At 36.6% G+C, this 24,679-nt stretch overlaps 2 protein-coding genes and 1 pseudogene across 5 annotated transcripts; all 3 read right to left on the minus strand.

The window, feature by feature from the left end:
- Positions 1-233: 233 nt before the first annotated feature.
- Positions 234-6,143, minus strand: LOC120151107 (peptidyl-prolyl cis-trans isomerase PASTICCINO1-like). Of its 3 annotated transcripts, none has more exons than XM_039163647.1 (21): positions 6,026-6,143; positions 5,760-5,839; positions 5,591-5,675; positions 5,392-5,461; positions 5,083-5,180; positions 4,834-4,956; positions 4,565-4,597; positions 4,337-4,395; positions 4,149-4,233; positions 3,846-4,004; positions 3,710-3,767; positions 3,253-3,401; positions 2,963-3,060; positions 2,809-2,878; positions 2,615-2,674; positions 2,346-2,402; positions 1,970-2,038; positions 1,763-1,840; positions 977-1,078; positions 825-896; positions 234-741 (listed from the first exon to the last, which is right to left on the minus strand). In XM_039163647.1, exons 2-21 carry the CDS (start codon positions 5,831-5,833, stop codon positions 469-471), a joined length of 1,872 nt encoding a protein of 623 aa, XP_039019578.1. In that variant the 5' UTR covers positions 5,834-5,839; positions 6,026-6,143; the 3' UTR covers positions 234-468. The 3 variants fall into 3 exon arrangements, with proteins under 3 accessions (XP_039019578.1, XP_039019577.1, XP_039019579.1); XM_039163646.1 differs by having other exon boundaries at positions 2,525-2,674; XM_039163648.1 differs by lacking the exons at positions 5,392-5,461; positions 5,591-5,675; positions 5,760-5,839; positions 6,026-6,143 and having other exon boundaries at positions 2,525-2,674; positions 4,834-4,982; positions 5,083-5,185.
- Positions 6,144-16,142: 9,999 nt separating this feature from the next.
- Positions 16,143-17,449, minus strand: LOC120150952 (annotated as a pseudogene).
- A 558-nt stretch (positions 17,450-18,007) lies between these two features.
- On the minus strand, positions 18,008-20,133 carry LOC120151108. 2 transcript variants are annotated; one of them, XM_039163650.1, is made up of 5 exons: positions 19,531-20,133; positions 19,129-19,440; positions 18,749-19,040; positions 18,534-18,653; positions 18,008-18,458 (listed from the first exon to the last, which is right to left on the minus strand). In XM_039163650.1, exons 1-5 carry the CDS (start codon positions 19,888-19,890, stop codon positions 18,343-18,345), a joined length of 1,200 nt encoding a protein of 399 aa, XP_039019581.1. In that variant the 5' UTR covers positions 19,891-20,133; the 3' UTR covers positions 18,008-18,342. The 2 variants fall into 2 exon arrangements, with proteins under 2 accessions (XP_039019581.1, XP_039019580.1); XM_039163649.1 differs by having other exon boundaries at positions 18,534-18,656; positions 19,531-20,131.
- Between the last annotated feature and the right edge of the window lie 4,546 nt (positions 20,134-24,679).

Here is a 24,679-nt window from a genome sequence, read left to right on the forward strand (position 1 = left end):
ATAACATACATCACAGTTTCACTTCAGACGTCCTAAGATTTTTTATTTTGATCCTATAATTTTAATTTTCTTCATTTTAGTCTTGGAAATACAAAAACCAAAAATGCCAACAGATTCTGACAACTTTCGGGATTACTATAGCAATCATAATTCTGTTTGAACACCATTTCCCTAATTTTTTATTTTATTTTCACTGTTTCACCTTAAATTTTCCTGATAAATAATTGGATATTGAGTACAAACATTTCTGTTTGAAATCAGGTTTTTCCATGTAAATGAAAATAATTCTCAGAAAGAACAGGAAGAAGCCTTGCCTTTTCTTTCTTATATATCACTGATGATATATATTACTATGAAGTTGCACCATAAAATTTTTATTATTTAACGAAAGAACTAATTTAAGCACTCTGCAGTCAATGCAATGGTGTCAAGTTCGGATTCTCATCTTCAAAGTGTATCCTACATGTATCAGAGTACGGTACATCTTTGAAACCCGAGAGCTGAAAAGAGTCTTCCACCGGTGGGCCACAAGTTGTAGAACCAACCTACTGGAGGTGTCGCTGCAGCTGCAGGAAAATCCGGAGGCTCACCCCCTTCTGATGAAGAGCCCTCGCTATTCTTCTGGATTTCGCCACTGATCTCATCTCTGGCAGCTTTCTCTTCGACTTGAACTTCCGAAATTTCTCCAGGCTTCTTGTCAAATAGTCCTTTAAATTGTTTCCGAGCCTTCCTCTCAACTTCCTGCTCATAAGTTGGTAGTGATACGTAATGATTTCCCATATTTCCACAATGAAAAAAAAAAACTCTATGGCTAATTAACACACCTGCTCTTGCTTCTTCAGTTTCGCTAGAGCGGCTGTTGCATCCGGTTCTGCAGACTTGTCGATTTTAATCATCTAATAGCATCCAGAAAGAGAGTTAGAGATTGCTAGAGAACCCAGTTTTAGACCAACTAAATGAAATACATTATAACTACCATTTGGAAATCACTTCTTGCTTCCTCGAAATCTCCGGCAGCCATATAAGCCATTCCACGACGGTATAGAGCCTTCACATGTACAGGGGTTGCATCTAGCACCTACATGGTTCCACCAAAACATATCAAGATCCGTAATTTGATGGATTTCGTCGGAGGGTTTAATTATTCAGATAAGTAAACAAGTACAACAGAAGGCAGCTTAGGGTGAAAAGGGAATTCAGATGTATTGCTTTTGATGTTTTTATTTTATTTATTCCTTGGTTTGAACTTAAACCTCCAGACTTGATGTACTCAGAGTCGAGTCATCCCTACTAAATTTCAGAAACCAATCAATGAGTTATGAAATAACATCTGACTATTTCGAATATCGTTAATGCTTCATTTGGGAACTTGGATTTGGATTTCATTTCCTATGTAAATGATAAAAATGAAATGTATACATTAGACACAAATAGTTAAGATTCAATACAATAATTAGTTGAAAAGCATAAAAACATGGATTTACAAATCCAAATTTATATTAGGGATTCCAAAATCACTACTAAATAGGCATCAACCAAATCCATGGATTTGAGAGAATTTGATGGATGTTACATTTAAGCATTTTATTACTCAATTTACACTACTGTTGAAATCCAAATCCAAGCCCCCAAACGCTACCATAACTCTTGTAGGAAAATTATTTATGATTGTTATAATGTATCTTTCCCCAGGACACCAATAAAATCACAAAACCACCTTCTTCATGATTAAAGGAGAAAAAGATGAGAAGTTCAATTTAACCTTATTACAAGCCTCAATGGACTTTCTGCATTCACCCATTTTGAGGAAGCAAGCGGCCACATTCAGATGTAACAAATTCTTCAAGTAGTAAAACAGGAAAAAGATTAGCAAACTCCAGAAACATGTTGATCTAACGTCATGTAATAACTGGTCAATCACAGAAAAGAATAGACCCTTTCAGTTAGCATGAGGCAGGATGACACTTACTCTTGTGTCTAAAAACACTTTTCCGTCCTCATCAGTTTGTGGATTCACATGATTGAATTCTCGAAGAACCTACATATAAAGCAACACAAGGAATTGAATTACAGATTCACTTAAATGCACCATAATAGGAAAATTGCTACTGGTTTGACATGAACGTCTGTTAATTATGCTTTATTCAAGTTCACTTTCAATCCATTACCATGCATCTTGGATGGGATGTTTAACATGATATCCAGACTCAGGTTTTTTATCACTTCATATATAATTTGGTTTTTACCATTTATTATCATTGTTTACCTCATTGGGCCTATTTGTTTCATTGTTAGTATTGGGTACTGGGAAATATATGATCTAGGAAATACAGTAACTACACTACCTTATCATACTTTGCCTTGGCAAGTTCAAATTTTCCTTCTTTGAAGAGTCGATTACCCTGCATACAAATGATAGTGTAATGGTTAAATATAATTATATGAATAACATGCCTTACATACAGCACAAAAAAGACAAGGGTAAATAATTATTTTGATTTAGTGCAATAGAATGCAAGCATACATAGGGAGATGGGAATCCAAAGTACCGGACATCCAATAAATGGATAAATGGCTCATTGACGAAGATACAAACATAGAGTAAGCCACATACCGTAGCTCTAATTTTTTCTGCTTCATCCATAATGCTCTGGAAGTTCAAACCAGTCCAATCCTGTAATAAAGGTTTAAATTAGGAACTAAAGCAAGTAAAAGGAACGATTCAACTCTTTCTTAATAATAACTTGGTGCATACTGATAATTTAATGACCATATCATAGATAAGTTCCTACAATAAGACTTTGTTACCTTTGGCATCTCAAAACCAAGAAGCTCAATTTCCCATGCAACATGAGCACCTTCAGGAATATTAGGTGGCCTAATCAAATAGAAAGAGAAGGATTCAGGACATGCACAAAATAATAACATAAAATAAGATATATTTAGAGGGGGGAAAACTGACCTGGAAAACTTGTCATATGCATAGTCAGGAGGGCAAGTGACCAGAGCAATCTCTCCGGGAAGCATCAAGCGAACACACATTTCAAATCCCTCGGGGACCTGTACAGAAAAATAAAAGGCAACTGATTAAGGCATAAACAGTCTTAGAATGATGATTTTCTTTAAAAGAGAACAGTTTGGTAGGCAATTAACATTTGATTTCAACCATATATGTTATGAATGTATAAATAGAACCAAACAAAAATGGACATCCTTCAAGAAGCCTGTTCAACTTTACTATGGTGAACTTACCAGCCCTTCCCCGGAACTGAACTCCAAAGGTTCTCCCTGGTTATCAACTCTTGTATCATAGAAGACTGTCTTTTTTTCATTAAGAAGCATGCCCTTGTAATGGACTCGTAAAAGACTGTCATGAAGCGGGCAATCCATGGGAAACTCCCCTGGTTATTCCAAACAGAAAAGATAACCATCATTTGTGCAGTCACACAACCAGGGTCTTTGGCAGACAAACTTAAAGGAAGAAAAAAATGGAAGCAGTAACTAGCGCTTAATTGGAACTCATGGAAATCAAAATTTTGAAACAACATCCTAGGAATCTTCCCATCAAATAAGAATTGATTGCAAAACTGTTAAATACATATCCCAAAGTAAAACTTTCACATGAATGCATAGGTGAAAATATGACAGAACATGAACTAATAATAAGTTGATTCTCAATGACGATGTTTAATAAAATACCAAGGAGCACCTTTTCCATCCTGCAGTCGTCGTTTAATTAGGCGCCCATCTCCCAGCACATCCCTCACCTATTAGTACATCTGCCAATTAGTTTACCAAATGATAAAACATTTATGAGAGGTATCAATATGAGAGAAATGACTTACCTGGATGAAATGAACAAGCTCCACTTCAAAATGAATTTCTTCATAACCTTCAATCTCAGGCAAGAGGGGAGAGCGAGTTAAGTACTGCTTTGTAACATAAATCATCGCTTTCTCCTTCCGAGCCATTGTTCCTATTCCCATCTCAAGACCTTTAGGTACCTAAAAGTTATGACAGCAAATGCAATATTATATCAACAGTTGCTTAAGCGTAAATAAATGAAGCAGGGTAGATCAAGCACACATTAGATAAAGAAAACCAGGATGACTGAATAAAAAAACCCCAAAATAATATAAATTACCTACCTCACTTTTCCCGAAAGTAAAGAAATATGGTTCTCCTTCTGTGTGTGACATAATTAACTTCCCATCAGCCGTCTTTGCAGAAATCCTGAATGATTTACATATTATGCATCGTACAAATTATCAAAAACATCCTGGAAATTTAGTGCAATGTACACAAAAGAATATGTAAAAAGGCTGAGAACCATTACCAAGCTTTTACTTCATATGGTTCCCTTGGTGATTCCCAACCCTGACCTTCATCTATTACCTATCAGTATTATATAGGCATTAGTTACATGATATATTTCAGAATAAAACAAATTTGGTGCAAATATGAAAGAAAGAATAAAATCCTTGCAGCAAGAGAGTGCAACAAACCAAAAATAATGATGACATTAGAAGTTAAAAAATAAAAAAATAAAAGAAAGGTACAATACCTTCTTCAGAACTCCCAAATCATCGCAAACAACCTGGAAATAGCCATAAAAATATAATGGAATTAGAACTAAAAGAGGCTACATCCAAATCCAACAATGAGATTGAGAGCTAAGTACCATATCATGAGCACCATCATATGAATACTATTGACACTATTAAGAAAGCTTGTAAGAGAAAGAAAAACACATTGTATAAAGGAATTGCTTTGTGCCAAAATGTTATAGCAAAAGGACAATTATCAAAATTTGCAGCAATCTTGTAGTCTTGCCTTGGCTTTGGAGAAATCTATCAACTCAATCTCGAAATGGAGTTCATCTTCTTTAGGGAAACTATTTGGAACTGGAACGGGGCAGTCTTCCTCTCCATAGTGCATTTGAGGTTTCATTTTGAACTGAAAAGAGAGATTAACAGTATATTTTAAGGAATAAAAAGAAATTCCACATCAATAATTCATTTGTTTCCACATCTGTTTAAATATTTTGACCAACAAATATTCTAGAAAGTACAAAGATAATACCATTGCGACTTCACCCTTCAACATTGTCGGAATACCTTCCAACAACCCCAATATCATTTTGCTCTTGCCCAATACATTTCTTATTGGAATGCCTTTCCCTGCAACAGGAATGAATGACAGCTCAGTACAAAAAAGCATATACCTTTAGACAATTCAACTATGTATATTGTTTAACTTCAGGCCTGCACATGTCAAACATCAACATTCTGAAATTCACTAGAAGGTTGCCTATATATAATAGTCACTCTACTTAACATAGCAGACAAAACTCAAAACTTTAAATCTACTCAAATGCTTAGCTATATTCACCTCCATATTCTGATCTTGTAGAGTCAACGACAACTCCAACCAAGGTCCTAACCGTGCAGTGATATATAACCTACAAAGCATCCAAAAATGCTACCGATTCACAATTTAAGTATTTGCATTGCTATTCAATTTTTTTAAAGACGATCAATCCGGCATTCTGCTATCCAATTAGAAACAGATTAACAAAACCAACAATAACCTGATCACCATCTGACGGATTTGATTCACCTCCTCCAGGTCTCATCAAAGCTTTCATTAAGCTACCGGGAACAATTTTTTTTCTCCTATTAATTCCAAATCCAAAAATCATACATAATTTTTTCTCAAAATCTTAAAATTTAAGGCAAAAAATAAGAGGTTGCGGTTACCTCTTATCATCCTCAGATTCTGATTTCTTCTTTGACGGTAAATAGCTCTGCGCAGCATCTTCCTCTACCACCATTGTTAACTGAAGAGTTTACCAAGTTTTTACTATAACGGCGGTTTTTTAACTGAACTACAAAAAGCTTAATTTTAACTAAATAGTTACGATTAACAGCTTCAAAAAGCTCCGTCTCTTCTAGACAGAAAATGAAAACTAGCGATTTTGAAATGAAATTCTAAAATTTTCTTTAAACAAAACAAATTAATATACCTGAAATTCTAACGGTTGAAGAGCAATTGACTTCGATGATGCTTACAAGCGTCCGGGCGAACCGCTCGACAAAATCCGTCTGCTAATAGTGGCCGTTGATCGTATTGAAAATTGAAAGCGTTCTGATTGTGATGCGCTGGTAGTTGATATACCTGATCCGGGCCAACGTATAAGACGCCACATTATTGGTGGTGGGTAGGCCAGTGGGCAGTTGGCAGCATGTAGGGCGGCAATTTCCATTTTTTAGTTCATCGAATTCACTCACTCCGGTTTGTCCAATTGTTGGTATGGTATTATTATGACCGGCTTGTTGGGCCGATTGGGTTAAATATTGGCTTCGTTTTCCAAATAAACATAGGCCCAATGTTTTTAATAGGCCTATATTAAAAACCCCAATTGTATTATTTAATGATATTAAAAGCTTATGACCAACATGAAAAGATAATTATAATGACAAAATTAACTCCCAACATTTTTCTTAAATGATCACTTTAGTTTTTATTTTATTTTTTCAGTATTTTAATATTTAATGTCTTAATTTTTGTCAAAATAGGTAATGCCGGATTAAAACTATTAGTTGAGTAATGCTCAAAGCATATTACTGATAAAATATTTCTATATGTTCTTTAATTACTGATATTTACATATCACTTCATCAAAGTGATGATATGATAATGTCACATCATCAAAGTGGTGATACGATAATATCATATCAATAATATATTTTAATTGTTAGTCAATTAACGATTTTTATCTAACAACAATTATTTTAATTAAGAATTGAAATATTGAGAGTTAAAATACTTCAAAAATAATAAAACCAAATTGATCGATTAGAAAAACATGTCATTATGTCGACTCTTACCTCACAAGGCCAAGTGGGTAGGGCTAAACCCTATAACAAAATTTGACAGTGTATTTTTCAATCTCCAATAGTCTGATGCAAGTTGTGTATTCTTTTTAAATCTACATATACATGGATGGATTTATATGGAATGGTTATGTCTTATAGTCGCTTAACCAAAACTTATTTCAAAACAATACAAAGAGGATGGGGAAGGGAAAAAAATGTGCAGTGAATAGTAATACACTTCTCCCATTGTTGATATAAGCAAAGAATAAATGAGGGGTTGTCATTGCTTTTGGGTACGAAGAAAAGATTTTGTTGGGATTTTGCAAGCGAAATCCGATAACAATCATAACCGACAAATATAAGGGGTAGGCATGAATTTGGGGTGTGATGGCCAGCCGTTGCTTGGCTGTTGTTGGCGGTGCAACTGCTAGAGCCACTGTGTTTTTACTGTTTTAGTCTCTGACTAAAAGAAAAATCTGCACAGAAAGATCACAAAAGATACAAAGTAGCAGCCTTAATGTTCGATACGCTTTGGTACTCATCAACAATGCCAAAATAGGAGTTTTTTTCGAAAAATCCCCGGTGATCGGTATATTTATCGATCTAACATCGGTCAGATTATATTTTTTGATCTAACATTCTTAGCAGTAAAGCGCGTCCCCTGCACCGCGTTATATGCTGATTTGGCGCCACTTGGGGTAAGGCGCGCTCCCTGAAGCGTTCCTTATGCTGACATGGATACACGTGGATAAAGCACGTGATAGGTGTGTAATTACACCTAAGGCGCGAGGCAGGGGCCGCACCTTCCCTGTGAATCTGACACACGTCAGGAAGGCGCGCCGCAGTATAATTACACAACTACCATGACTTCAATACCCCCAAACCTCCCTATAAATACCTCTATCCTCAATCACTTTCATCACACCAAATTCTCTCAACTTATCTCAAATACTCTTATAATCTCTTCTAAGTTATATTTTATTATATTTTTAATATTTTGTATTTAATTTATTTAAGTATTTAATATTTTACTTATTTAATTTTTTTGCAGCTATAAAATGGCAGACGATCTACTTCGCTTGGATGCAAATCATATATCTCGACACTTTGCTGATACTGTAACATTTTAACGTTTTAATTTAATTTAAATTATTAGTAATAATTTGTTGATTTATTTAATGCGTGATTATTAGATTAAGAATTAATTTTTGTAATTATTTAATTTTAGGAGAAGGACTGTGTCTTGCCGTATTTAGTAGAGGTTGGATTCGGTTACATAGGTAGATATCAGGGTCACTGTAAGATAGAGCCAGACCTGATTTCTGCCTTAGTAGAACGGTGGAGGCCGGAGACCCACACATTCCATCTTCCGTGCGGAGAGTGCACGGTTACACTTGAGGATGTTTCTATGCACCTGGGGCGTCCGGTGGATGGAGATGTGATATCGGGGATCGCGTATGGTTCCTGGACTGCTTTGTGTCGGGATAATCTAGGACATGTCCCGAAAAATTTTAACGGTGGTCGGATACCGTTAAATTGGTTAGATGCCAATTTTCGTGATTTGAGCGAGGACGCGTCTGAGGATGAAGTTAAAATGTATGCACGGGCATGCATACTGTAGCTGATAGGAGGGTTGTTGATGCTGGAAAAATCGTGCAACCAAGTTCACTACATGTGGTTGCGACACCTTGGCGACTTTCATCTGGCCGGATCACTCAGTTACGGCTCGGCAGTTTTGGCTTTCTTGTATAGCGAGATGTGTCGAGCCACTGACTACATGCGTAATGCTATCGGCAGATGTCTCCTGCTGCTGTAGTCTTAGGCACGGTATCGATTGCCCTTTTTATGTCCCGTTGTCAAGAACCCATTCGTATTTCCACTACTATTGAGGTAATTGTAAAACTGATTTCGTATATTAATCATTTTATACAACGTATAATATTTTTTTCCTCGAATAGGCGGTCTACTGATAGGAAAAATCATCAGGAACTACCTGATGATTTAGAAAAAATTAGAGTGCTCATCGATCAGTAGGCTGGCACACAGGTATGAATTTTAATGTTTAAAAATCGATTTTAGATTATAGTTATATAATTAGATTATTATTTTGATAAAAATTATATATATTTGTTTTAGTTTGAATGTGTGTCATATTTTACTGAAGATGTGAGGGCTGTGATCCTACCTGAGTTGAGGGGCTCATCAGAAGTTTGGATGGCGATGATCCCATTGATCTGTTATGCAACCGTCGAGTGGCACTTTACTGATCGCGTGCTCAGACAATTTGGTTGTTTTCAACCAATTCCGGAAGCACCTCGCAATATGGACGAGTTGCATAGCACAGATAGACGCAACAAGACAAATACAGATTGGCTAGTGAGGCATCATGCGTGGGTCGTGTTGTAGGAGGATCGACATCGGTACCTTCCCCGTAGAGAGCCCATTTTTTATGACCTATTGATGGTTGCTGAGGGTTATTACGAGTGGTTCAACAGTAACGGGAAACCATTTCTTCTTCCCGAGGATGCACGAGGGTAGACATTTCCGTGACATGGATAGAGACGTTCACCGACACAGCACCATTGTCCCCCGACTCGTGGACGGAGAGTAAGTGCTTCCGGTTCATCCTCAGTTGCACCAGCAGAACCTTCACATCAGCCACCGTAGCCATATATGATGCCGCCACCGCCTTTCCATTACCAGATGCCGCGCCGTCATTCCCTTACCCAATGTCGCCGCCGCCACCATCACTTGGTTTTATGACTCCGCTGCCGCCACCGTCACAGATGACCCCTCATAGAGGATATTATGGGTTTATATTTGTATATCCGACTTAGGGTTCATATACTGGATATTTGGCGGGTTCAGCCTCATCACCCATGGCCGTAGCACAGACATCTCCTATATAATTTTCACACTCAGCGATGTCTGGGTTATATGAGTTTTCCCAGTTTTCGCAGGCCGGTGGGATAGTCAGTCATACACCTCCAGGGTCCTTATTCTATGGAAGTGCTTCATCGTCATCAGGTTCTCATATACCTACTCAGAATGACGACGACGACGACGACGATGATGGTGGCGGCGATGATGACAGCGAGAAGTCACAACCAATGATACGAATAAATCCTCCTCGAGACCGACAGCCATCGCCCTGCGAAACACATTCGCGTCGCAGGCATCGATATATTTTGTTTTTTATTATATTTGTATTTAGTTTATTGGACTTTTTAATTGTATTTTTTTTATTTCTCATCTAATACTTACTTTATTTTGTTAAATTTGTTGGACTTTTTTTTTAATGTATTTCAGTTAATTTTGTTTATTATCATTTAATATCAATTATTGTAATTTGGTTATCATTTACCATTTAATACTTATTGTAAGTTTGTTGTATTTAAAATTATTTTGAAATGCCAAATTGTTATCAGTTTGATAAAATTTAATGATTGTGTTCGATAACTTTCTTAAGTTTGTCACTTATTATCTCTTTTATTATAATCACATATAACGCAAACGTTCAATCTCGTATTATTGTATCGTTTTTTTAATCTTCATCAGCGATTATCGAATGACATTAACTTGAAGTAAATGCAAATTGAAGTACAAGAATTATTATTTGATAAACAAATACATCATTTCCTCATCAATTGTTACTTGATGGCAACAGAAGTGGACATGTTTTTCTAGTGTGTATTGGGTTTCTACAATGCCCACATCTTCTGTCTTGTCTATATCTTTCTCGAATATCCATATCGCAATGAATTCGATTGGATTTTGGACGACCACGCTCCCTCAATAAACTCGGATTTTGTACAATTGGAAGCCAATCTTGAACCTATGGGGGGGAACTCAAATTCGTATACCTTAAAAACTTCAGATAGTAAGTATACGGGATCCATAAAATGGTTATAGTCTTGACGTGTATACGAGCAAGCTACTATCACATGAGATTATGGATACTTCAGAGCTTGAAAAAACCCGCAGTCGCACGTTCTGTCCCTTAGATTTACTCTTAACGACACAACTTCAATCCCTTGAAGAGGTCGCGGCAACTCTGTGACACGAAACATTTCATGCCTTCTAGAGAAGCTTGTTACAGATATTCCATTTGATGCAGAAATTTTTTTCTGTAGATCTGGAACTAATCTAGGGTGATAGACATGACCACCTTGCATCCAGGTTTGAGCTTGTACCCCGAGCTTCGCAAAAAGCACCCCCAAACGAAAATATATAGTCTTTACCAAAGCCGCTACTGGTAAGTGACGTGCACCCTTTAAGGTCGAATTGATTGCCTCTGCCAAGTTGGTCGTCATGTGTCCATATCGATATCCACCATCATATGAGTTCGTCCACATTTCTTTATCGATGAGGCTGATGTAATCGTATCCTTCCTCATTCTTCGCCCGTAAATCTTGAAGCATTGATTTAAACGTTCGAGGAAGTAGTTCGTAACCTGATCAAAAATGTATAACTTACTAATTTGCTTTCTTTGCAAAATTAAAACGATCGAAAAGAAAATACACTACATCAGTTTCACTTACCCATGTGCACAATTAATTGGCGCTCATCATTCTTCTTGTACCTTCCATGGTAGTTCGCAGCAATGTGTCGGAACTCGGATTTGGTACAATCGGAAGCCAATCTTGAACCTATGGGGGGGAACTCAAATTTGTATACCTTAAAAACTTCAGATAGTAGGTATACGGGATCCACAAAATGGTTATAGTCTTGACGTGTATGCGAGCAAGCTACCATCACATGAGAGCATGGATACTTTAGAGCTTGAAAAAACCCGCAGTCGCACGTTCTGTCCCTTAGATTTACTCTTAACGACATAGCTTCAATCCCTTGAAGAGGTCACGGCAACTCTGTGACACGAAATATTTCATGCCTTCTAGAGAAGCTTGTTACAGATATTCCATTTGATGCAGAAATTTTTTTCTGTAGATCTGCAACTAATCTAGGGTGATAGACATGACCGCCTTGCATCCAGGTTTGAGCTTGTCCCCCGAGCTTCGCAAAAAGCGCCCCCAAACAAAAATATATAGTCTTTACCGCCGCTACTGGTAAGTGACGTGCACCCTTTAAGGTCGAATTGATTGCATCTGCCAAGTTGGTCGTCATGTGTCTATATCGATATCCACCATCATATGCGTTCGTCCACATTTCTTTATCGATGAGGCTGATGTAATCGTATCCTTCCTCGTTCTTCGCCCGCAAATCTTGAAGCATTGATTCAAACGTTCGAGGAAGTAGTTCGTAACCTGATCAAAAAATGTATAACTTACTAATTTGCTTGCTTTGCAAAATTAAAACGATCGAAAAGAAAATACACTACATCAGTTTCACTTACCCATGTGCACAATTAATTGATGCTCATCATTCTTCTTGTACCTTCCATGGTAGTTCGCAGCAATGTGTCGGAGACGATACCTATGTTGGACAAAGGGTGGTTGCCACATTTGACCCAAAGACTCCATTACTGCTTTGATACCAGCTTCACAATCTGAAATGACACAGATGTTTTCCCTCGATATGTGCACGTAAATTTCAGAGGAAAAAAGCCCAAGAATATGTATCTTCTCCTTCAACAAGAGCAAAAGCAACTGGAAGAATGTTGCGGTTGCCATCTTGGACAAGTGCCAATAATAAAACTTGCTTGTATTTTTCATACAAGAAAGTCCCGTCGATCTAGACCACAAGCTTGCAATATTTGACAGCATTAACGCACTGTGGGTAAATCCAAAAAACCCGGTAGAATTAGCATCGATCGCGGAGAACTCGATCATTATGGTATGCATAGGAGATTTCGAAGTCCATAATTATCACAGGATTCAACCTCCGCACCAGCCTAAACCAGAATGGAAGTTCGTTGTAAGATGCATCCCATTCGCCATGAAGTTTGACAATGGCATTTTGTTTTGCCAACCAAGCTTTTTTATAGGAGACAGTGTACCCATACTGCGATTGTATAGCTAAAATCAACACAACAACAGCTATATGAGAGCTTGCTTTTACCATGGGCATGATGGCTTGGCATATCACTTCAGAGTCCAAGTTGGGATGATCTTGGTTGACCCCTCCAACACAACATATGTGAGGACCGTTGTATACTGTTAGTTCCCATATGTTGTTTTTTCTCTTCCTTTTCGATACGCGAACCATCCAATTGCATCCGTTTTCGCGTCGAACACAGTAGTATACATATTTTTCGGTCGTGGATCGGTTGACTCTGGACTGAACATAATTATGGATATTGTAATTTTTTATAGCCATCACCGCTTCTTCTTTGCTTGAAAACTCCATGCCTAAAGATAACTCACCATTATTTATTGATGAGTAATATCCATAGTCACCGAGATGAGGCATATCCGCAAATTCTGGCCCGTACATTGCACCATAATTAGCTTCATACATGTGTGCAAGAGGGTCAGTTTGTGCCACATTTCTTGGAACTTCATCATCATCAGAGTTGAATTGTGGTGATTCTGGGTGAATGAATAGTCCAGTCTCAGCACCATCCGCACCAGGCTCACGAAGCGGTTCTTCTGGTGGAGATGATGGTTCCTCAATGCGCTCGACATTTAGGTCGAAAAACCTACTACTTGCACGCATTCCCCTTGAACTAGAAGGCATATCGACATTGAGATCGAAAAAGCTCGCAGTCGAATGCCTCCCCTAGAGCTTGAAGTCATCGTGTCAAATGGAAACTGCACATATGGTTGCGTCGATGGCATCTCCATATTAAGGTCAAACGAATTTGCAGATGAATGCCTTCCCCTTGAACTGGACGCGATGTTGCCATACGGATTGTTCGTCGACCCACCTCGATACATATCGTAAGGAGTTGCAGATGAATGTCTCCCCATTATGGCATTAAAATCATTACACATTACTGTCGTCGGGCTGTAAACTTGTTCAGCCAGCCCATAGTGGGAGCTTAATGATTGACCCCGAACGACACGCACTTGAATAAAATTTGCATACATCTTAATATCGGCGTCTGAATAATTACTTTGAGCTTCAACCATCATTTCAACATCATCATTGTTCAAAAGTTCGAACGATGTATAAGTTAATGACAACAATGATGTTGGAAATCTGTACTGCAACGGCAACATTCTTCTACTACTTCCAACATGAATCTTCCTCGAAATCTTCGTTATCAGCTCCTCAAGAGTTATGTTTCTCTTTAATGATATTTTAACATGCTCATTTGATACGAAAACAACGCCGGTTTCATCTTCTCGAATTTCACCATCATAATAAACAATAGCTGAAAGTCGCGCTATTCTTTGAGTTTAAAAGTGCGACAATATTATATATGCAAAAAAAATAACTGAAACAATGTTGATTAAATAAATAATATATGAACGAAAATATAACAGAATATAATTTTTACACATAAACGTAAATAATTTAAATAATATAATTTTATATTATTACATGTACCGCAAAACTATTTGGACGTATATTCTCGCTTTCTAATTTTACAAACACAGAAATTAATTGACAACAATTAGTATAATATTTTTTTCAAATAATCAAAATAAACAATAAATATAATAAAAATATTTATCACAAAATTACCTTATAACGAAAAATCGAATGAACTTCTGAATAAAATATGAGAAAATTATTAGAATTATTGACTCGTTGACGGAATTGTTGTATTAATTTATAAGTTGAGAGGAGAGATGTGAGGAGATGTGAGGAACTTAATCGGGGAGAAGGATATTTATAGCTGGGAAAAGTTACAAGGCGCGATACCTGCACTGCGCCTTATATAATTATATCAGTTAATGGTATGTCGCTGCCCCTGCCCCGCGCTATATATAAATCAGAATTAAAGGTAAGGCGCGACCTCTGTCCCGCGCTATACCCCTACATGGCGTAAGGCGCGCCCCAGGGGTCACGCTTTACACACGTGTATCGATATCAGCATAAGGCGCGCCTTACCTCACGTGGCGCCAAATCAGCTTATAGTGCGGTGCAGGGGGCGCACTTTACTGCTAAGGCTGTTAGATCGAGAAATATAGTCTGACCGGTGTTAGATCGATAAATATACCGGTCACCGATGATTTTTCGAGAAAAACGCCGCCAAAATCATATTTTTCTTTTTTTTACTCTAATAATTTAGGATAAACCATATAAATGGTCCCTTATATTTTTAATCTGAACAGTTTTGATTATGGATTTAAAAATAAAATTAATCTTTTACATTATTAATCCGTTCAATTTTAATATCTTAACCGTTAACTCATTAACGCAAATTTTAATTGATACTTAAAAAATAAAACAAGTGTTTTCTTCTTCTTCCAAATTAAATCCGGAAGCTAAAATCTTCATATGTTGGACCTCATATTTAGCTTGATAATGATTCTTATCTTTCTGTTTTCTTCAACAAATTTGCACCGACGATCCTACATTAATCCATTATTATTGATGTTTTGGGCGTGAAGATGAGGTGTTTTTTATTTTCTTTAAGGGCCGTTTGGATGGACTAATATGGGATTCCCCATGAATGGAATTCACAATCCCTTTTGGTTTGGCCGGGAATGTCATTATCGGTAATGTTTTATTACTAATAGTATATTTTTTTGGGTATATTATCGGGAATGTCATTACCTCAATTCCCTTATGTATTGTAACATTACTGTCGTTTTGGACTAAAATGCACTTAATTTTTTTAAAAAATATAATTCTTCTGTCATTAAATAATAAAAATTATACGAAGGTTAAATTACAAATTTATCCTTAAAATTTTTAGATTTACAAAAAAAATCTATAATTAAAATTTTATATGAAGTTCAAGGGTTAAAATAAAATTTTACCCTTTCATTAAACATTTTTTTATATTTTTAATTTTGTAAAAAAAATTATATGAATTATATGAATTTAATTTTTTTAAAGAGAATATATAAATATTTTTCAACTTGTAATATTATATAAATATATAATAAAGATAATTTGGTCAAATATACATTCTAATAATCTTTTATTCCTTTAACCAAACACGGTAATCTTACATTCCTGCTAAACTAACCAAACATAAAATACAACATTCTCAGTAATTCTATTCCCTAGTAATCTTTTTATTTCCACTGATAATCTTACATTCCGTGAACCAAACGCACCCTAATAGTAAATCATTGAATATAGGCATTTCCTTTAGTACATTTTATGAACTAAAACATATTTTGCCGCCCTTCTGTTAAAACTCAACTAAAAAAGAAAGAAGAGAATTTCTCCATTTCATGTTTTTCAACGCCAAACCAACCTCAGCCCCACTGCCCCTGTTTCTGGCTCAGCCAATGATACAGCTTCATTCTTGTCAATGGAAACAATGTCCACCTTCACTGACTTGCCCCATCCGAAATTTGAAACATAAACTCCAAATCCCAGTGACCCTGCAACACTAATAGCCTGTACATGGTTTATTGCTAATCTCTCGTAAAATTCGAGAAGAAACGGCAATTTATTTTCCATTCCTTGAAGAACGCTGTTCTCCTTCACTTGTTTAACTACGCTACTGACCTTTTGAACACCGAAAGATGACGTTTTCATCTAAGAAATCTATTGCTTTGGCGAAATCTGCTGTAATTGTGTTACAGTTTCTGAGATAGTTTTCCCGAACATGAGGGTCTAATCGTGGCCTGCAATCGATTGTGAATCTGAAAGCAACGACACTATCACCAGTTCCTCCTCTAGATCTCACTTTGCAAGTCGCTATGTAAGCATATGTAAGCACAAAAGTTGATAAATGAAGGTCTTTCCCAGTATCTGGTAACTTTGGCAATTGCCCTGCTCTTAATTTCTTCAAATCTTCTCGAGTAATCTCAACCGTGGCTCGAACTAGATTTGCAGGTTATCCTCCGTCCGGTAAAACCTTTAGGCTTTTCTTGGCAGTATCTGAATCTGAACCCATAATGTCAAACCAAGTCTTCAAATATATCACGTCGAGTCCACCGGGATCTCTTAAAACAGTCTTGTTCAAAACAGGGGTTAGCCCGGGTGCCAGATGGCAAAGTTGAGTTTTCTGGATTACCTTGCTTGCCATTTAAGCCCAAGATTTGATGAACATGCTTCTGAATTTCCCGTCAAGAACAATATGGTGAGCTACGATTCTAACGCAAAACAAAGTGTTAGGGAAAAGGGAAAAGTTGATGTTGAATCATCCAATGTTATCTGCTCAGGTGTCAAAGGGTGTAACTCAACAACTTCGTAGACTCCATTGCTTGAAAGAAGGTTAAAGTCAGCATCAGATTCAGTAACCGTAAATGGAACTCCGTCGCCCAGGGTGTACTTGGGGCATTTGAAGGTCACTTGAGGTTGCTGAGGAGGGGGAGGTAATGAAGGAGAGCGAGGGAAATAGATTGCTTGAGTTTGGGGAGGATTTCCTAGTTGAAACAAGCGAGGTTTAAGGCGTTTAGTCGGTAAAAGAATAAAAGTTCAACAGGAGGAAGCTTGAATCAGAAAGCGTCTGAGAAAATGGGTGGAAGAGAGAATTCGACTGATGCTTTTGGTGAGTTAGGGGATGGGCTAACTCGGTTGAACTCAAGTATTTACATTATGTATATTCTGATGGGCAACGCAAAGACAACCATTCTTTGTCATGGATAAACTATATGTAAAGAAATGATGATCAAAGAGGATGTGAAGAAGACGAACCCTTCTTTGCCATGGATAAACTATATGTAAAGAAACGTTGTCAGAGAGGATGTGAGGAGGAACAAGACGTGAAATTTTTAGGCTTACTTTTATTTTTTAATTGCCAAGGGTCTAAAAATCGAACAAACTAGGATCAAAATAACTCTTATTTTTGAATCGAAGACCAAAATAAGGTATTATCTGTATAATTTACCCAATATTTTACTGTTAATTACCCATTGAGCCTTTTAAGAATATGAATAACGAAGAATGGAGAATTCCAGCAGCTGCATAGGGCACAGCACAGATGCAAAATTCTATCTACCAGACATTATTTAACCAATTCATCAAATATAAGACCATCTTACACCATAATAGTTAATAAATGGCAAATCTGTTATATTTTATTACTTGGCAATTGTAAAGGGGACATAAGATCACCCGTGTGCTGTGTAGTAGGGCTCATGAGGTGCAGAAGATGGACAAAATACTGTTCCCATTCATTTCATTGAACATTTTCACTGTCAACTTATTGACCCAAATCCCAGATTTACAAAAGCCTAAACTTTATGTGCTTTCCCCTTGGCCCCAAGCAAAAGCTGTGCTTCATAAACTAGACCTTACATTATTTTTCACCAAAATAACCATTTCATATTCTTCTTGATAACCCAGAGATTTTCTTTCTTAAAAACCTATACTTTCTATACTATTTCACTATAACCAAACCCTAACATCTTTCTCCCTTCTTCCTAATAACTCCCAAAAAAAACCCAGAGAGAATTAGTCAACCACTAGCAGATATGCTAAAGTTGAGTCAATACGTCCATTCCAGAGGTAACCCTACTTCATGATTCACTCCTTGTTGCCTGAAATTGCGTTGCTTTTGGTTGCCTAACACGTTCCCACGACTTCGAAGTTTCAAAGCAGCATCTGCAAATATAGATCAAAGTCAAAAAAAAAAATCCAAAGTACAGAAAACTTTATTAGATTCACATGATTATGTACCAGTGTCAGCAGTAGAATTTGGGTTCAACGGAGGATGAAGCTGGGGTTGAGCGCCAATCCCATCGAGGTTCAAGTTCAAGGCCTGAACCACTCTAGCGGGAAGCAGAGCAGTAGGAGAAGCAGCTAAAATAATCAAGATAATAAAACAAAATTACTGAACAAATCCAAATAAATTAATGCAGTTCATATGCAAAACATAACGTGCGGTAAGAAACCTGGCTTCTTGCGGGGTTCAGGAGGTGCACCAATACGGCGAGGGAAGAAGACACCAGTTCCAGCACATTCCCTTTTGCCAGTTGGATTGCTCAAGAAAACAGTCCGCATACCCGACCCGTTTGGCTTCTGGTTTTGCTGCTGCAGAGGGGACCATCCAGAGGGAAACAAACCCATAGGCCTATTAGCACCATTCTTACTCCTCACTCTGCTTTGGACAACATGGGGATGGTAGTGCGGCTGCTGTTGTTTCTTTTGTTGTTTCATTAGCAGATGTTGCTTCAGAATCTGAAACTGCAAACAAAAAACCGACCATATTTAAATACTGCAGAAAATAACAAACTGAACCAAGCATTTTCAGGCTCTGTTTAGAGGTTTGTACTCGAGCGGCCTGCAGCTTCTGGTGAGAAAGTGACTGAGGAGATGGGTACAAGCCAGGAAAATCGACGTTCTGAGAGAACATTGCCCCCGGTGAACGTAAAGGGCCTCTGTTGTTGAGCCCACTGTAAGCTTCTTCCGTCATTCGCATTCTAGCAACTTCCTCTGCCGCCGTATACAGCAGATCAGATATTCCCGGCGGCGACGAAATTCGAGACGGAAAAGTAGAGACCCCACGGCTAGACCCTTGCATGCAACCGCATCCGCTCTTCAACGGACATAAGGTAGATTGCGGCGAACTTGAAAAACCCCAACCCTAAAAAAGCCCAAAAAAGACAAAAATAAGAAAGCATCCATAAATCAAATAACGTAGCGAATAAGTTTAGAGTTTAGTTCGTCAACAAACCTTAGGGTTTTCAGAAGCAAAAGTACGGCCGTTTCGGGGAACACCGTCGTCGAGAGTAGAGTGAGCCATTTGACGAGTTAACCCAACGAGATAATCCTCTTCGTCACTCTCTGTCTCAGTAGAACCCACCACTGAGTCAACCGGAGAACTTGGATCCGAAGCGAAACCAAGAGACCCAAACCCGTGAGCGAACTCATAGGTGAACAAAGGCTTGTTGGAACCATCAAGGTCCAACCTAAACTCATTCTCCAGATCCTTGTGGTTAGTACTCTTAACTTCACCCTTGTCCATGAACAGGTCGTCGTCAGTTAAAAATCGAGGAGGAAGGCAGAGCTCACCGTCGTCTAAAACCTCCGCCATGTGAAAAAAACATAAAGGAAAAGAGCAGAGAAGAAGAAATAAGATTGCAGAGAAAAGACCCAAGAGGGAGGGAAGAATTTGAGGGAGTGAAAAGTAATGGGGTAAGATTTAATAACAAGCAGAAGTAAAGGTTAGATTGCTGGGCATGGCAGGTTTTGGGACCCAGCAGAAACCTAAAAAAGCGAAAAAAATAAATAAGAAGAAAATAAAGGGAGAGTGGGAAGATGGAGATTTTTTTCATGAGAAGAAGCAAAGAAAGAGAGGATGACAGAAAAAGCGGGGCTGAGTTCCCACTCGCTGATAAAGGAATGTTCTTAACACGCTGTAACTATTTTATGGGGTCCATGGTGGGGCTTGTATCCATGTAAGTGGGGCCAATTCAAAATATAAGAGGCACTTGAGGCACAGCATGTGACGGGTCAACTTTCTTTTCTTTTTGGATAAATTATATTACAAGTTATTCAATTATATTTTAAATGATGATTTTAGCTATTATATTTTTAAAAAACATAAAATAATTATTAAAGTATTATAATAAGTATAAAATTTTTATAAGCTTTAATAGTTATTTTATAATAATTTAATAAAATTTTATGTTCATTTTTTATAGTGTAATAAAATCTAATAATTATAAATTATTTTATAATAGTTTAATTATATTTTTTAAAATTTAATGACTAAACTATTACTTTAAACATAATTCAATAGCTTCTAACGTATTTTACCTTTTTCTATATTCTTTTTTGTAAGTTTTAGACTAAAGATTAAGGGTATATTTATTTCTCGTAAAATATTTTTCAGGACATGTTTCATTTATTTTCTTATGTTTGGTTAGAGGAAAATAAATTGGTCGACATAAATATTTTTCTGGTCAATAGAGTTTCCTTTACAATTTTTGAAAAATGAGTTATTTTTTGATTTTTCATAAGTTATTTTCTTAACTTTTCACTTTAAACATAAATACTAAAAATAATATTATTTTATGTATTTAATATTATAATATCATTTTAAAAAATGTAAATAATATGAAAATATTTAATATATATATTAATATTTTAATAATATAATATTATTTTTTAATATTATTATAATACACTTAGTTATATTATAATAATATATGATATAATATTATTATTTTAATAATATATAATAAATTATTTAAAAATTATATTATTTATTAATTTCTTAAAATAATATTATTGAATTATTAATAATAAATTAGAGTATTTATGTATTTAATGTTAATATAATAGTCTAGTAATATTTTAATAGAAATACTTAAAATATATTTGTTAATAATTTTCAAAATATATTATAATATTTTTATTTTAATAAAAATAATATAATTTATAATATTTTATTTTAATAGAATATATTAGTCTTAATATTTTTATTTATTAAATTGTAAAAATAATATTTTAATAATAATATTGACATAAAATATTAAATAAATTATTCTAATATTTTAAAATAATAATATTAAGTTTTTATAATAAATAATATTATTTATTATATTTCATATTTGTAATAAATACATTTTAGAAAAATTATCAACTAGTGAAAAATGGTTTACAAAATATCTATTAAACATCTTAAAATGTTTTTCAAAATATATTTTCCATAAAATATAATTCATTTTAGAAAATGTTTTTAGATAAATATTTTCAGTAAAACAAACAGACCCTGATTAATCAATTTAAAAACAAACAAAATTTCAAAATTAATATTTTTTAATAAATGGCATTTTTACGAGGGCTAGTGTCCCGATATATAACCATTGAACAATATATTTCCCGATCAGGCACCGTTCAGACTATATTTCCCGATCTAACACCTTTTGCAGAAAGGTGCGGCCCCTGCAATGCGCTTTGCGTTGATTTGGTGCCACGTGGGATAAGGCGCACCCCCTGAAGCGCGCCTTATGCTGACATGGTATACACGTGTGTACAAGGGGTATAGCGCAGTGCAGGAGCTGCGCCTTACCCCATAATATGCCACGCGTCAGTAAGGCGCGCCCCCTGCGGCACGCCTTGGGTATAATTACTCACCTACCCCGACGTTTCACACCTCAATCCCTCCCTATAAATACCCCCATCCTCAATCACTTTCATCATACCAAATTCTCTCAACTTCTCTCAAATACTCTTATAATCTCTATCTAAGGTATATTTTATTATATTTTTAATATTTTGTATTTAATTTATTTAAGTATTTAATTTATTTAATATTTTATTTAATTAATTTTTTGCATATATAAAATGGAAGACGGTCTACTTCGTTTGGATGGAAATCATATATCTCGACACTTTGCTGATACAGTAACATTTTAACGTTTTAATTTAATTTAAATTATTAGTAATTATTTGTTGATTTATTTAATGCATGATTATTAGATTAAGAATTAATTTTTGTAATTATTTAATTTTAAAAGAAGGATAGTGTATTAGATCCATTTATTAGGAATCTTAAGTTAGTGATACCTAGCCATGTCTTGCCGTATTTAGTAGAGGCTGGATTCGGTTACATAGGTAAATATTAGGGTCACTGTAAAATAGAATCAGACCTTATTTCTGCCTTAGTAGAGCGGTGGAGGCCGGAGACCCACACATTCCATCTTCCGTGCGGAGAGTGCACGATTACACTTGAGGATGTTGCTATGCACCTGGGGCTTCCGGTGGATGGAGATGTGATATCGGGGATCGCGCAGGGTTCCTGGATTGCTTTGTGTCGGGATAATATAGGACGCGTCCCGGAAAGTTTTAACGGTGGTCGGATACCGTTAAATTGGTTATATGCCAATTTTCGGGAGTTGAGCGAGGACGCGTCAGATGATGAAGTTAAAATGTATGCCAGGGCATGCATACTGCAACTGATAGGAGGGTTGTTGATGCCAGACAAATCGCATAACCAAGTTCACTGTATGTGGTTGCGACATCTTGTCGACTTTCATCTAGTCGGATCACTCAGTTGGGGCTCGACAGTTTTGGCTTTATTGTACAGGAAGATGTGTCAAGCCATTGACTACAAGAGAAATGCTATCGGCGGATGTCTCCTCCTGCTGCAATCTTGGGCATGGTATCGATTGCCCTTTTTATGTCCCGTTGTGATGAACCCATTCGTATTTCTGCTACTCTTGAGGTAATTATAAAACTGATTTCGTATATTAATCATTTTATATAGCGTATAATAAATTTTTTTCTTGAATAGGTGGTCCACTGATAGGAAAAATCATCAGGAGCTACTTGATGATTTAGAAAAAATTAGGGTGCTCATCGATCAGAAGGCTGACACACAAGTATGAATTTAAATGTTTAAAAATCAATTTCAGATTATAGTTATATAATTAGATTATTATTTTGGTAAAAATTATATATATTTGTTTTAGTTTGAATGGGTGCCATATTCTAATGATGATGTGAGGACGGTGATCCCACCTGAGTTGAGGGGCCCGTCAGATGTTTGGATGGTGATGGCCCCTTTGATATGTTATGCGACCGTCGAGTGGCACTCCACTGATCGCGTGCTCCGATAATTTGGTTGTTTTCAACCAATTCCGGAAGCACCTCGCAATATGGACGACTTGCATGCCACAGATAGACGCGACAAGACCGATACAGATTGGCTGGTGAGGCATTATAAGTAGGTCGTGTTGTGGGAGGATCGACATCGGCGCCTTCCCCATAAAGAGCCCATTTATGTTGATGACTTGACGATTGGTGATGATTATTATGAGTGGTTCAACAGAAATAGGAAATCGTTTCTACTTCCCGAGGATGCAAGAGGGCAGACCTTTCCACGACATCGATAGAGACGTTCACCGACATAACACCATCGTCCCCCGACTCGTGGACGGAGAGCAAGTGCTTCCGGTTCATCCTCAACTGCACCAGCAGGACCTTCACAGCAGCCACCGTCTACAACGACTTACATACCGTAACCATATGTTATACCGCCACCGCCATTCCCTTACCCGATGCCATCGCCATCACCATCACCTGGTTTTATGACCCCGTCGCCGCCACCTTCACAGAGTTATAAAACCCCTCCTTGAGGCTTTTATGGGTCTATGTTTGTAGATTCGACTTGGGGTTCATATACTGAATATTTGGCGGGTTTAGCCTCATCACCCATGGCCGCAGCACAGACACCTCCTGTACAGTTTTCATACTCAGCGATGTCTGGGTTTTATGAGTTTTCCCAGTTTTCGCAGGCCGGTGGGATAGTTAGTCATACACCTCCAGGGTCCTTATTCTATGGTGCTCAGGACGACGAGGACAACGACGACGACGATGATGATGGTGATGATGATGTCAGCGAGGAGTCACAACCAGTGATACGAATAAATCCTCCTCGAGACCGACAGCCACCGCCTTGCGGAACACATTCGCATCGCAGGCATCGATAGATTTTTTTTTATTATATTTGTATTTAGTACTTTTTATTGTAGTTGTTTATTGGACTTTTTTATTGTAATTTTTTATTACTTATCATTTAATACTTACTTTAATTCGTTAATATGGTTGAATTTATTTTAATTTATTTTGATAAATTTGTTGGACTTTTGTTAATTTATTTTGCTTAATTTTGTTTATTACCATTTAATATTAGTTATTGTAATTTGGTTATCATTTACCATTTAATACTTATTGTATCGTTAATATCAGTTATTTGTTAATATAACGGCAACGTCCAATCTCGTATAATTGTATCTTTTTTTAATCTTCATCAGCGGTTATCGAATAATATTAACTTGAAGTAAATTCAAATTAAAGTACAATAATTATTAATT

The sequence above is a fragment of the Hibiscus syriacus genome, unplaced genomic scaffold (assembly GCF_006381635.1).
Source record: "Hibiscus syriacus cultivar Baekdansim isolate YM2019G1 unplaced genomic scaffold, ASM638163v2 tig00111027_pilon, whole genome shotgun sequence".
In the NCBI taxonomy this organism is placed as follows: domain Eukaryota; kingdom Viridiplantae; phylum Streptophyta; class Magnoliopsida; order Malvales; family Malvaceae; genus Hibiscus; species Hibiscus syriacus.